Source organism: Protomyctophum bolini (genome assembly GCF_963924005.1).
Source record: "Protomyctophum bolini genome assembly, chromosome: 5".
Lineage (NCBI taxonomy): Eukaryota > Metazoa > Chordata > Actinopteri > Myctophiformes > Myctophidae > Protomyctophum > Protomyctophum bolini.
This window is the reverse complement of record NC_137866.1, coordinates 5,196,822-5,209,239: the sequence shown is the minus strand read 5'-3', so window position 1 is coordinate 5,209,239 and position 12,418 is coordinate 5,196,822. Positions and strand designations below refer to the sequence as shown.

The 12,418-nt window shown below is 41.8% G+C and overlaps 1 protein-coding gene across 4 annotated transcripts in view; it reads left to right on the top strand.

Annotated features, from left to right (window-relative positions):
• Positions 1 to 1,979: 1,979 nt before the first annotated feature.
• Positions 1,980 to 12,418, top strand: part of itpr3 (inositol 1,4,5-trisphosphate receptor, type 3) — a 127,997-nt gene continuing 117,558 nt past the window's right edge. For all 4 annotated transcript variants that reach the window (XR_013964058.1, XR_013964059.1, XR_013964060.1 and 1 more), the window contains exon 1: positions 1,980 to 2,457. Coding sequence is in view for 1 of the 4 variants with exons in the window: in XM_080763696.1 (XP_080619822.1) it covers positions 2,366 to 2,457 (92 nt within the window). In the remaining 3 variants the exon portion in view is untranslated. The remainder of the gene's footprint in view (positions 2,458 to 12,418) is intronic.

Here is a 12,418-nt window from a genome sequence, read left to right as displayed (position 1 = left end):
GCAGTGGTTCTCAACCTGTGGGTCGGGACCCCCACATGATTTATTTTTGGGGCACCCCAGATGACAGTGACAATTAAAAAATGTAATACCTAAAAAAGAAAAGAAAATAAATGAAATGAAATGAAAAAAAAGACCATTAATGCATCAAAAATGATCAACAAACTGGTCAAACATTGGCCAAAATTGTCAATTAATATAAGAAAGAGGCAACATATTGTGAAAAAATATAGCCGATCTACACCTTGATTATTGTCGTCCTCGCTGGTCTTCCAGCATGCTCACTGGACCCCCTTCAATTGACCCAGAATGCCACGGCACGCTAGGGTCCATAGCCTTATACTGAAGCAGTAGAAGGCTATGGACCAGAGCTAACTGGTCCACAGCCTTATACTGAAGCAGTAGAAGGCTATGGACCAGAGCTAACGGCACGTCTGCTCTTCAACCTCCCCACGTTATGACACTATACTTCCCTAATGCACTCCTTTCACAATGGAGGCCATGACACCCCCTTCCTGAAGACTTTATAGATCAGCTAACACCAGGCTGTGCCTTCCTTCCAATCATCCTACACTCTTAATTCCCTGTGGAATATAATGCACAGTGAACTGCATAGAGCCTATAGTATACATCAAGCATTCTATTGACTACTCTGTAGTCTGTACATCTGTGAAAGAAAGGCAAAACTATAGCTATACTTACTGTAGTATGTACTGTACACAGCAGTGCAAGTATAAAGCATGTGAGCTTACAAGCATTAGAGAAATTACTGATGAATGCAGCCACTGTTTTGTTTTTTAGTGCCCTCTATTTAGCCTATAATGTGACCGTTTACTAGAATTGTAAATTATCTGAATTTCAAATAGGCTATGGGAGTAAAAAATACAATCTCACTTACGGTATGTACAGTTTTTGTATCACACACTGTGTCTGATACAAACTTGGCTATTTTTGACAAAGAGTTGTTGTAGATAAATGACAAAGTGTTCTAAGTGTAGGGTTTTAGTGCCTGGGTTATAGCCTCGGCTGCTTGAACTTGCTGTAAGATGTTTGTCATTGAAGTGGGACACTGTCGGGCCTCTGTAAAGTGTCTTGAGACAACTTGTGATTTGGCACTCAAAAATTGAATTGAATTTGAATTATCAGCTCAATAAGGGGCACAACGTTTTAGCTTCCAAATAAGGGACAATCCCCTATTTCAAGGGATGGCTCATGGTTGGTTGGCATCCCTAACATTTACCCTGTCATTTGTTTATTACGGTTTCACTTTCTTTCTCTGATCTCAAACTTGTGAAGTTGCTCTTCATGAGCATATTGGATTAATGTCTAGAGTGGTCACCGTCATACAGAATGATAGGTGCTGTCCTGGTCCATTTTAACCTCCTCTCTTGTTCTATTCCCTCCCTCCCTTCTCTCTTCCCTCTTTCTCAATCACTCCCCAACACACACACACACACACACACACACACACACACACACACACACACACACACACGCACGCACGCACACACACACACACACACACACACACACACACACACACACACACACACACACACACACACACACACACACACACACACACACACACACACACACACACACACACACACACACACACACACTCACACTCACACTCACACTCACACTCACACTCACACTCACACTCACACTCACACTCACACTCACACTCACACTCACACTCACACACACACACACACACGTGTATCCTGTGGGAGTTTCTTCAAGCTTGACTGACAGCCTTATCGACTCGCGCGCGGCTCACTTCCTGGTTGGTTCAGTTCCTCCAGCGTTCAGGTGGGGAGAGAGAGAGAGAGAGAGAGAGAGAGAGAGAGAGAGAGAGACAGACAGAAACACAGAAACACAGACAGACAGCATGGACCTGTCTGTCACTTCAACACAAACTGCAGCGCAAGTTCCTCTCAGTCGTTTTGACAAGTTTTGCGCGTCGCCGACTTAAAAGGAAAGTAGTCGAGACAAGTGAGAGTAAAGGTGTGTGGGCGCGTGCGTGCCTGCGTGCGTGTGTGGGTGGACTCAGTGGAGCGGGTGTGTGTGTGTGTGAGAGAGAGAGAGAGAGAGAGAGAGAGAGTGAGTGAGTGAGTGAGTGTGCTTTTTCTTAATGGAGATGTTAACAAGGAGAGCGACGCGACTTAGAAGTTTCACACACTTCTCTTGAAGAGGAAAGTGTAAACATCAGAGGATTGAGGGGTCTCGACTCGACCTGCTGGAGGGGTCCTGCAGCACGTCTTCACTGGAGGAGTAGGAGGAGGAGGAGGAGAACGGACGTTTTGACGTAATTGTTTACCGAACAAACGCGCCACAGATAAACAACACGTACACCACCAACATGTCAGATTCCGCGTCCAGCTTTCTCCACATTGGAGACATCGTGTCACTGTACGCCGAGGGCTCTGTCAATGGATTCATCAGCACCCTGGGGTGAGTGTGTTACACACACACACACACACACACACACACACACACACACACACACACTACAGTATAACTGAAGTTGTTGTCAGCAGATATAGTTCATTACGAGATTGCAAGGTGCTATTTCACAACACAGTATTATTATTTGTACATAACATGCTACATATACTGAATGTGTGCGGGGTGCCAAACACAACATGTATATTCATAACTCTTACACCTTACTATGCAAGGTGCCAAACACAACATAACACATCAGGTGCAGCTGTCTCTTTGCCATTTTCCACCCAGAGTCCCAGGCACTGAAAACCTACATTGATTTTGTCTTTTTATACACTGACAATTGCACGTACACTACAGTACACACACATTTACATGAGATAAGATGCCTTACCATAATCAATTTCAATTGCTTGCAAGCTGTCATCATGTGGAACTTGAATAATATGTCACATTCAAATGACATGAGCATTCTGTAACTTCATAGATTGGTGTTACATTTGCATTTGGTTACATTTGTACACCCTCAGAGTAAGATTTACGCTTGAAAACAGTGCTTCAAAACAGTGCTTCAAAACAGCTTCCCTTCATAGATGTTGAACTGTTCTCCTGCAAAGTGCAACAGTAGGCCTAAGGATAATAATAATGTAATATTTCAACCCTGCTGGGCTTAGTGGATTACGTTTCTTGGGGCCAAAATATGTGTCTTAAAGTGGTATTACGGTATGTATAGGCCTAACTTTTTATTTTATTTTGTTGAATCTATGATTTGGTACTGTAGGTTTTTGTCTCCCTGCTCTTCCATTGAGAGGTGAAAATTCAATTTCTCCCCAGAGCAAGCAGGCAGGCTCTATTTATTAGCTCAGTTGTAAAAAGATAAAACATTTAAATATCTGCACTTGGGCAGGAGACCTGGGTAGAATAGGAATGTTACATAGGGCAGCTTTAAGTGTTAAATTGAGGCCAAATCCTTTTCCATAGGAATTGATGAGCACTTCAGAAAGTTGTCTTTCTTCAGCCGTTTGATGTTAGAACTACAAGCTTGTTGAGGAGAGGGGATGGTGTTGTGTTGGTTAGAATGGTTAGAACTATGAAACATACACATGAAGCACCATAAATGCATCAATGATCACCATATCGCCTCTATCGGGTGGAAGCCTCATATGTCCAAAACTGTCTGAGAGACTTTTTAGGATTCAAATAAAAAAAAATACTATAGCTGGAAAGCCAAGGCATCGTTTGAGCATGTGGATCTGTAGCTCTCTGGTCCATTAGAGCTATTGATCAGAGCATGTGGATCTGCTGCTTTTGATGAATTTGTGTGACTGTGGTATGATCAAGTATAAGTGTTGCACTGTTGCCCCACAGCAAGTTTAGAGTATACTATGTGGTACGTTTAGCTGCCAAACATCATCAGTGTTAATGGACTTGGCAATGTGTGTGTGTGTGTGTGTGTGTGTGTGTGTGTGTGTGTGTGTGTGTGTGTGTGTGTTAATGGACTAGGCAAGGTGTGTGTGTGTGTGTGTGTGTGTGTGTGTGTGTGTGTGTGTGTGTGTGTGTGTGTAAGTTCAAGTTCATATGTTTCATCATCTGCCAAAATGTATAAGCACTCACGTGTTTCAACTGCCATGTTCATGCACAATAATGAAAATGATGCCTTCTCAGATGTCACAGCTAATACACCAGATATTGTTGTTGTTGATGAGGACAGTAGAGAAGTGACCATTTTGGAAGTGGCATGTACATTTGACCACAGTCTGGAAGAGGCATTCCTTACCAAGGTGCTTAAGTACCAGCGTCTTAAGGATGCTATTATACAGCTTGGCTACAGATGTAAACTACTTGTGTTCATATTTGGAAGCCTCGGTAATGTCCACAAATCAGTCGTGAGGGGCCTGCAGATTGCAGGCATGGCCCAAGCCGAGAGCTGATCAGGCATCGGCAAAATTCTGTTCAGTGTCTGCAATAATTGGCAGTCGCCATATATGGAGAAGGCGATGCTTTCTGTACCCGTGATCTGTATCTGAAGCACTTGTTGTAGAGTTTTCTTAAGTTTGCGCATCCACTATTGTTTGTGTTAAAGACATTTCTTGTAAAATGTGAATACAAATAAAGATGTTAAATGTGTGTGTGCGTGCGTGTGTGTGTGTGTGTGCGTGCGTGTGTGTGTGTGTGTGCGTGCGTGTGTGGCTGGGTGTGTGGTACTAGTGTAGTGAGTGAGTCAGGTGAAGGTAGAAAGATAACAGGATTGTGATGGTTGATCAATTCAGAGATACACCCTATACCTCGATGACCGTGTGCGCGTGCGTGCGTGTGTGTGTATGTGACTATGTGTGTGCGCGTGTGTGTGCCTGCATGTGAAGTTTCAGCTCCTGGGGGTCATGTTTGTAGATTGTAAAGTGTGTGTGTGTGTGTGTGTGCACATTGTTCTCTTGTTAAAGGAAAGGAAAGGGAAGTCATGCCATCGTGGCTGCGGTAGATTTCCAGGAGTGTGTTTCTTTGTGCGTGTGTGTGTGTGTGTGTGTGTGTGTGTGTGTGTGCATGTGTGAGAGAGAGAGAGAGAGAGAGAGAGTGTGCAGTGCATGCACTTCCAGGCAGAAACCACATCTCCATATTTTAAGTTTACTTGTAAATTACTGTGTATTTTTTGTGAATCCTGAAAAGTAACAGTTGTGAACAGAAAACACAGTTATACTTAAATTTAGTTTCATCAAGATAAACCATTTATGGCAACAATCTTGTCCATCGTCTTTCACAGTGTGGCTCTGCGCCTGTGATCCTACAGATCAATCTGTACAAGCATGACACACACTCTGAGATGATCACCCACCCCCACCCCCACCCTACACCGACCCCCCCATCCCCACCCCCACCCCCCATCCCCTCCTCCTAGGGAGCAGAGTGTAAAGATCCACTCCTATTACATGGATATGACATTCTACCTGACCATTTATTGTCAAATGATTGCGAATTTGCGATTAACATTGCATTTCTGTTTGGCTTTTACCACATTACCTAAGTACACAAATAAATCACTGACATATTTTAATAAAGATATATAAATATATAATCACTTTTAACTTTATTCTTAAACATAAATACTGATCTGCAATAATTGTGATTACCGGTATGTAATTATGTTATTGATGATGACACAATTCTGTATTCCCCTTTCACTTGATGGCAGTGTCAAACTTGGCCTCTGACTTTGTCTCATTGCAGCATGAACTGCTAAACGGCAAACTGCTACTAAATGGCCACAAAACCAAGGCCATGCTATTTTCTCCAAATAGCCTAATCAATGTCCCCTCAAATATCACCACTCTGGATGGAGTATCCATCGAATGGGTTGAGTTGTATAAATATCTTGGGATTTGGTTGGACAACAAGTTAAACTTCAAACACTACATTGACACCTTGGCAAAAAAGTTTAAGTTGATGCTGAATTCTGTTTCTTCTACAGAATGAAGTCCTGCTTTTCTAATGCTTCTCGCAAAAAGCTGGTTACAGGCCTCTTCCTGTCGCAGCTCGATTATGGCGATACTGTCCTCCGCTTTGCTAGTTCTTCAACTCTGAGCAAACTCGACCCCCTGTTTCATACTGCAATGAGATGCATAACCAATTCCCCCTAAAGGACTCATCACTGTACTCTGTACAGCCTAGTGGGTTGGTATTCCTTAACGTCTTGCAGGTTGTTACATAAATGAGAATATACCACGTTACATTGGTTCTAAATTTGAACTTGTCCAAAACTCTCTCAACCTCAGATCAAATGCTTGGTTACGCTACGTCGTGCGGCGTGCCCCCAACAAAATCTGAGGCTGGGAAAAAAAAGCATTGCTGTTTTCGGACCCTGGTCTTGGAATGACTGGCTGCTGTGATTCCCCTAGTGAGCTTTAAAAGGATTGCCATGAGCACACTTCCCATACGCTGCTCCTGCTTTGACATATAGCAAATGTCTGCTTGCTTTTTAGTCTACTAGCAATTTCCGTTGCTTAGTTTTTATTTATTAGTTCTAATTAGGGATGCACCGAAAGGGAAATTCTTGGCCGAAAACCGAATACTAAATATAGGAAACAGTTGGCCGAAAACCGAATACCGAATATCCGAATATGATTAATATTATATATCGTTTTTGCTACCATTGCTGTCATGGCCGTACCTTTAAAGCTACCTGATTTATGGCAAAATAAATGGTTATGGCAAAACTTAAATAATTAAATAATAATCACTAATATGGGTCGATAAAACATTTATTCAGCTCTTTTGAATGCATTAATTACATACACTATTCGGCGATATATTTTCTGCCTATTAGGGCCGAAACCGAATAGGAATAGGCCGAAAATGCATTTTTAGCCATTTTCTGCCGAATATTTTCTGCAGCCGAATATTCGGTGCATCACTAGTTCTAATTGGTCGCGTTACTAAACATTCCTGTTCTCCCTTTGAGCTTCTTCGGTAGTGGCTACTGTATTTATGAGCATTGTATGTCTGTTCTATTTTTTGTTGTGTATTTATTTTGTTACTGGCAGAGCTGTGTCACTTATTTTTGCCTCTTGTCTTGGCCAATTCACACTTGTAAAAGAGACTTCAGTCTCAATGTGGTTTTTACTGGTTAAATAAAGGTTAAATAAATAAATGTAATAATTGTGACAGCCCTAATGACAATATTTGAACCCTTCATGGGGCATTAAGTAAATCTCTACAGATATTAAAGCCTCCCTATCATCATCATGTAACCCTTTTTAATGAAAAAGATGCTGTGGCATGTTTATAAAAAGGAGAGCAGGCCCATGCAGATTTTGGATCGAGATGGAAAGAGAAAAAATGATCTAAGTGACTCGTCCGTTATTGGGACACAGTCAAAAATACTGCTCAACTGGCAGCCGTTCCAATAGGAGCAGCTATACTGAAGTGACATCTGCATTCAGATCTGTGGTCATACAATACAGGCTCGAGCTGCAATGACAAATTCGGCCACTACTGTATGTCCATTTCGTCTCTATTCATATATACTCTACTCTAAGGTTCTGACAGTGGGAGTGAGGAAAGAGTCCAGTCTTATAGGGAGCAGGGTAATTGCTGTTGTCCACAGGTGTGGAAGGGGCATATGGTGAGTGACCCACCACACAATCATGCATAGGAGAAACACTGCAGAGTATTTGATAGAGAGAATTTGATAGTGTATTATTGTTTTTAGTCTGCAAGCTAGGTTCTTGGGCTTGGCACAGTCGCTGTTCTGGTGTTTGGTTGGTGACCCAACACCTTATGCTTTGACACTTAATGGAAGCTGCTAAACTAGTAGATCAAATACAGAGAGAGAGAGAGAGAGAGAGAGAAACTATTTTCCCTGTAGCCAAATGCTGTCACGCCAATTATAGAGCAGACGACAGATTGTACAGTACGTTGTTACATAAATCCTGTGTTCTACAGGAGGCTGTGATTGTTTAACCCATTCTGAACGGGAACCCATTTTGGTGTTAGCATCATGTCATGCTTTAGCTATTGAAAAATAGCAGATCTACAAGCTCATAGCGCGCCACCGAGTGGCGCGCTATGAGCTTGTAGGTCTGCTATTTTTGAAAAATCGAAGAACGACTGACATTTTTAGAATCTGATCTCAGGTCAGAATGGGTTAATCAGACCAGTGTGTGTCCAGTGGAAACCTCGTATGAATCTGATCTCAGGTCAGAATGGGTTAAACACCAGTGGTGTGTAAAGTAACTGAGCACATTACATGTACTTACTGTAAGTACAATTTTGACTTATTTGTACTTTACTTAAGAATTTCCAATTTCCAATGCTTTTACTTCTACTCCAATACGTCGACTCGGATCCAAAATATTGTTATACATTTGAAAACTTGAAATGGGACATTCTGCACAATGAGTACTTTTACTTTGGGTACTTTAAGTACATTTTGAAGCCAATATTTTTGTACTTCTACTCAAGTAGATTTTGAATCCCTTACTGGTAAGGTAACAGAGTATTTCTACTGTAGTATACATTGCAGTATTGACGATACTTTTACTTAAGTAAAAGTCACACCCCTCACACTAACGGCGTGTCTTGGATTTCTGACATCATGTTGATGATCTCATAAGGATGATGTGAAATTGATGACATCAGCCTTGCCCTAATGCCCAATGTAGGGACGACCTTGTTGAATTCACATTGTGTGAAAGAAACATTCAATGATTTAATTCTTGGCAGCGTGCACAAGATATTTGCTGCTGATCGATCCAGTGAAATGTAAGATAGTCACGCACGCACGCACAAAGAGAGACCCTCTTCTAGATGACTCAAACATTTGTTTTCTACAAACAATTACATTTAGTTATTGATGTCTGTCTGTCTGTCTGTCTGTCTGCCTTGTCTACATTTGAATGTGGGTTGAGATATTTGAATACTGGCTTCCATAGATAGCTCTTTCCAGCCAATTGAAAAAACCACCTGCATATCAGACAGGAAACCTCAGCTGGTGGCTTTTAACCCATTCTGAACGGGAACGCATTTTGGTGTTGGCATCATGTCGTGCTTTAGCTGTTGAAAAATAGCAGATCTACAAGCTCGTAGCGCGCCACCGAGTGGCGCGCTACGAGCTTGTAGATCTGCTATTTTTTGAAAAATCGAAGAACGACTGACATTTTTAGAATCTGATCTCAGGTCAGAATGGGTTAATCAGACCAGTGTGTGTCCAGTGGAAACCTCGTATGAATCTGATCTCAGGTCAGAATGGGTTAAGATTCAACTAAAAGACACTTCTATGTCCTTGCCTGGAAGGTCAGACCGCACCAATGCAACTAGTCACAGCTCCATGCAACAAAACCGTTTTAAGGCCAGTCCACACCAATGCAACTCCTTGCTGCCATTGGAGATATAATGTTTGCAAGAATGCAAGTAGTTGCATGATGTATTTGCATTGGTGTGTGGACTGGCCTCAGGCTTTTACTGATCTCCTTTAAACCGATTATTCATCATTTCTTAATGCCACTCTCGACATTTGTTTAGGTTTTAATCTAAAGACCATATGGACAGGCAGGCAGGCAGACAGACAGACAGACAGACAGACAGACAGACAGACAGACAGACCGGCAGACAGACAGGCAGACAGGCAGACAGACAGGCAGGCAGACAGGCAGACATACAGACAGACAGACAGGCAGGCAGGCAGACAGACAGACAGACAGACAGACAGACAGACAGACAGACAGACAGACAGACAGACAGACAGCTCTAAAAACATTAGTCACTCTGACAACTCATCACAACTGTACACTTCAACACTGCCTTTTGTCTGCTGGAATGTGTGTGTGTGTGTGTGTGTGTGTGTGTGTGTGTGTCACACACACATACAGTATGTGTTTCAGGACATCTGTGGTCGTGCTGGTGATTGCTCCATTCATAGTATGTGAAGTGATACACGCGCATGCACGCACGCACGCACACACACACACACACACACACACACACACACACACACACACACACACACACACACACACACACACACACACACCTGGGACACACTTGACATGCAGACAAAGGCCCTGATTGGTTATTGCCATTAGTGATAAAGGAAGAGCAGCGTGTGAGGTCTCTTGAAGACATTTCTGTAGACAGAATAAGGACAGGCGTATTGGAATGTTTTGTACATTTATGTAAGAGATAGTGTGTAACATTACCCTGTGTTTACATAAAAAAAACAACAATAATAATCCATGTTTTTCATGTCCCTCTATAGCAGCGGTTTTCAGCTCTCCGTACTTTGGTTTGGGGTTGTTTTGGTTAGCCCATAAACATCCCAAACAAATAGTGAATCACTGACACATTTAACACATTTTAATAATGTACAATATTGTAAGTTAGAAGCTTACAAGACGTGTTGTATAAGCCTGTAGATCTGCTATTTCCGCTACTTTAGAAAAACGTTTGAAAATATATGGATATTTTTCAACATTGAAACAAGTAAACAACTGACGATTATGTAAAAATAATTGCGATTATCTCTAAAAATTGCCATCAGGTGATTATGTTGTTGTGGACTGGCCTTAACGTGGCTGGAACTACTTAGTTTGTTGAAATCTGTGCTGGAGGCTCAAGTTCTTCACCTATTATTGTTTTATTGTTAAAGCCTAACTGTGTTCATATGATATTGTATTATTGTGTTTAAGGATGCCCTCGAAAATGAGATGCTACATTTCAAGGGGTTCTAGTAATGAAAGTGACCAGATTTGACTGACAGACTGCCATCGCGCAAATTCCAGCTTTTCACCAGAGGAGAAAAACTATTTTTCTCAAAATGAGTTAATCGCACAGGCAGACTCTTCACATACTAGAGCATGTCTATTGTCTGAAATAAGTGTCAGAGCTGAAATCGATATGTAAATATGAATGAAATGCTTAAACATGTAGCTACAGTATAGGTGTAATGTTACAGACCATAGAAGTGAACCTTTCAAGCCTGTTTTCTCAAGTCGCTGTTTCTCTGCCAGACATTACTCTATAAGCCATATCTCCAAAACTGGTGGGTCAAACTGAACAACCAATATGTCAATTTGAAGCTATGATTCCCTGCTTTCATATGACATGAAAGAACGGTGACGGGGAAAAAATCCAATGGCAGTCTCTCAGTCACACGCACGCACGCACGCACGCACAGTCGCACGCTACAGCAGTAGCAGCTGCTGATTGTGGTGGAGCCAGGCTGTAAATCAGAGAGATTAGGAGTCCATTCAGAAACACATTTACTACATTAGACTGTCACTTTAAACACACTGCTCACAGTCACACAGACAAGTGTAAGTCTACATAACACAGGTGTGTGTGTGTGTGTGTGTGTGTGTGTGTGTGTGTGTGTGTGTGTGTGTGTGTGTGTGTGTGTGTGTGTGACACATGTGTGTGTCTAAGTGTGTGTGACTCAGCACACACGTACGTGTGAGATTAGTGTTAATCTCTCTAATGATCAAAGTTTAGGAAACGGAACCAAGGGCACATTCTGTCTCTCTCTAATGTCTTGGTGCCGTTGGAACTTGGCAGGTACAGGACTTGGAAAAGTTCATCTTGTGTTCAGTGGCTGCATACTGTCTTCTCTTGTTGGAGCAGTGTTCATTTTTTGACAGAACATTTTGATTTGGTTTATAGTCATAGTCTTGTGATTAAAGGACCACTTCACCACTTTTCAACCTATCTTCATATAATAGGTCCTCACTAATAATCTTGAAAAAATGGCGCAATTCTTTTCTACTCGGTCTGTGTCCCATAGGAGGGCTGTGGGCAGTTCAGAAACCGTCTTCCAGTGACATCATCGATGGGGAATACAAGCTAATAAAGACTGCAGGCTTTCTAGTCCTGAAAAGTTGCAATGAGAAAATGGAAGCCATCGTTCTCACGATAATGAAAATCTAAACATTTTTGTAAAAAAAAATCTTGTTTAAAAAAGAATCTGCCTAATGATGATGTCACTGGAACACGGTTTCTAAACTGCCTACAGCCCTCCTATGAGACACAGACTGAGTAGAAGAAAATCGTGCCATCTTTCATGATGCAGAATTTTGGAACTTCCATTTATCTCAAACTCAATACGGCCACTTTCAAGATGGCAAGCCATATGGCCGAAATCATATAATATCAAGAAAATAGAGCTATCATCTATTTTATTGGAATTAAAATGTTGCTCCAATAAATACGCACCTGTTGTCATAATAGTAAGTCGAGTGTGCGGACTGTGGAGGTCTTCCCTTCCCAAAAAGTGATCCAATAAATTCAAAAATCTTTATGTAATGTAATAGAGTGGGTATTGAAGCACAGCCAGGGCACACTGGTGTGTCACCAGTGCTGTGAAATTGCTTACATGAAATTTTTACATTGCTGTGAAATAACCGTGGCGTGTCATTTGGGGCTGAAGACAGTTTTAACACGGTTGTGTAAGATAAGGAAATGCCGGCGCTTTACAGAAATTGTG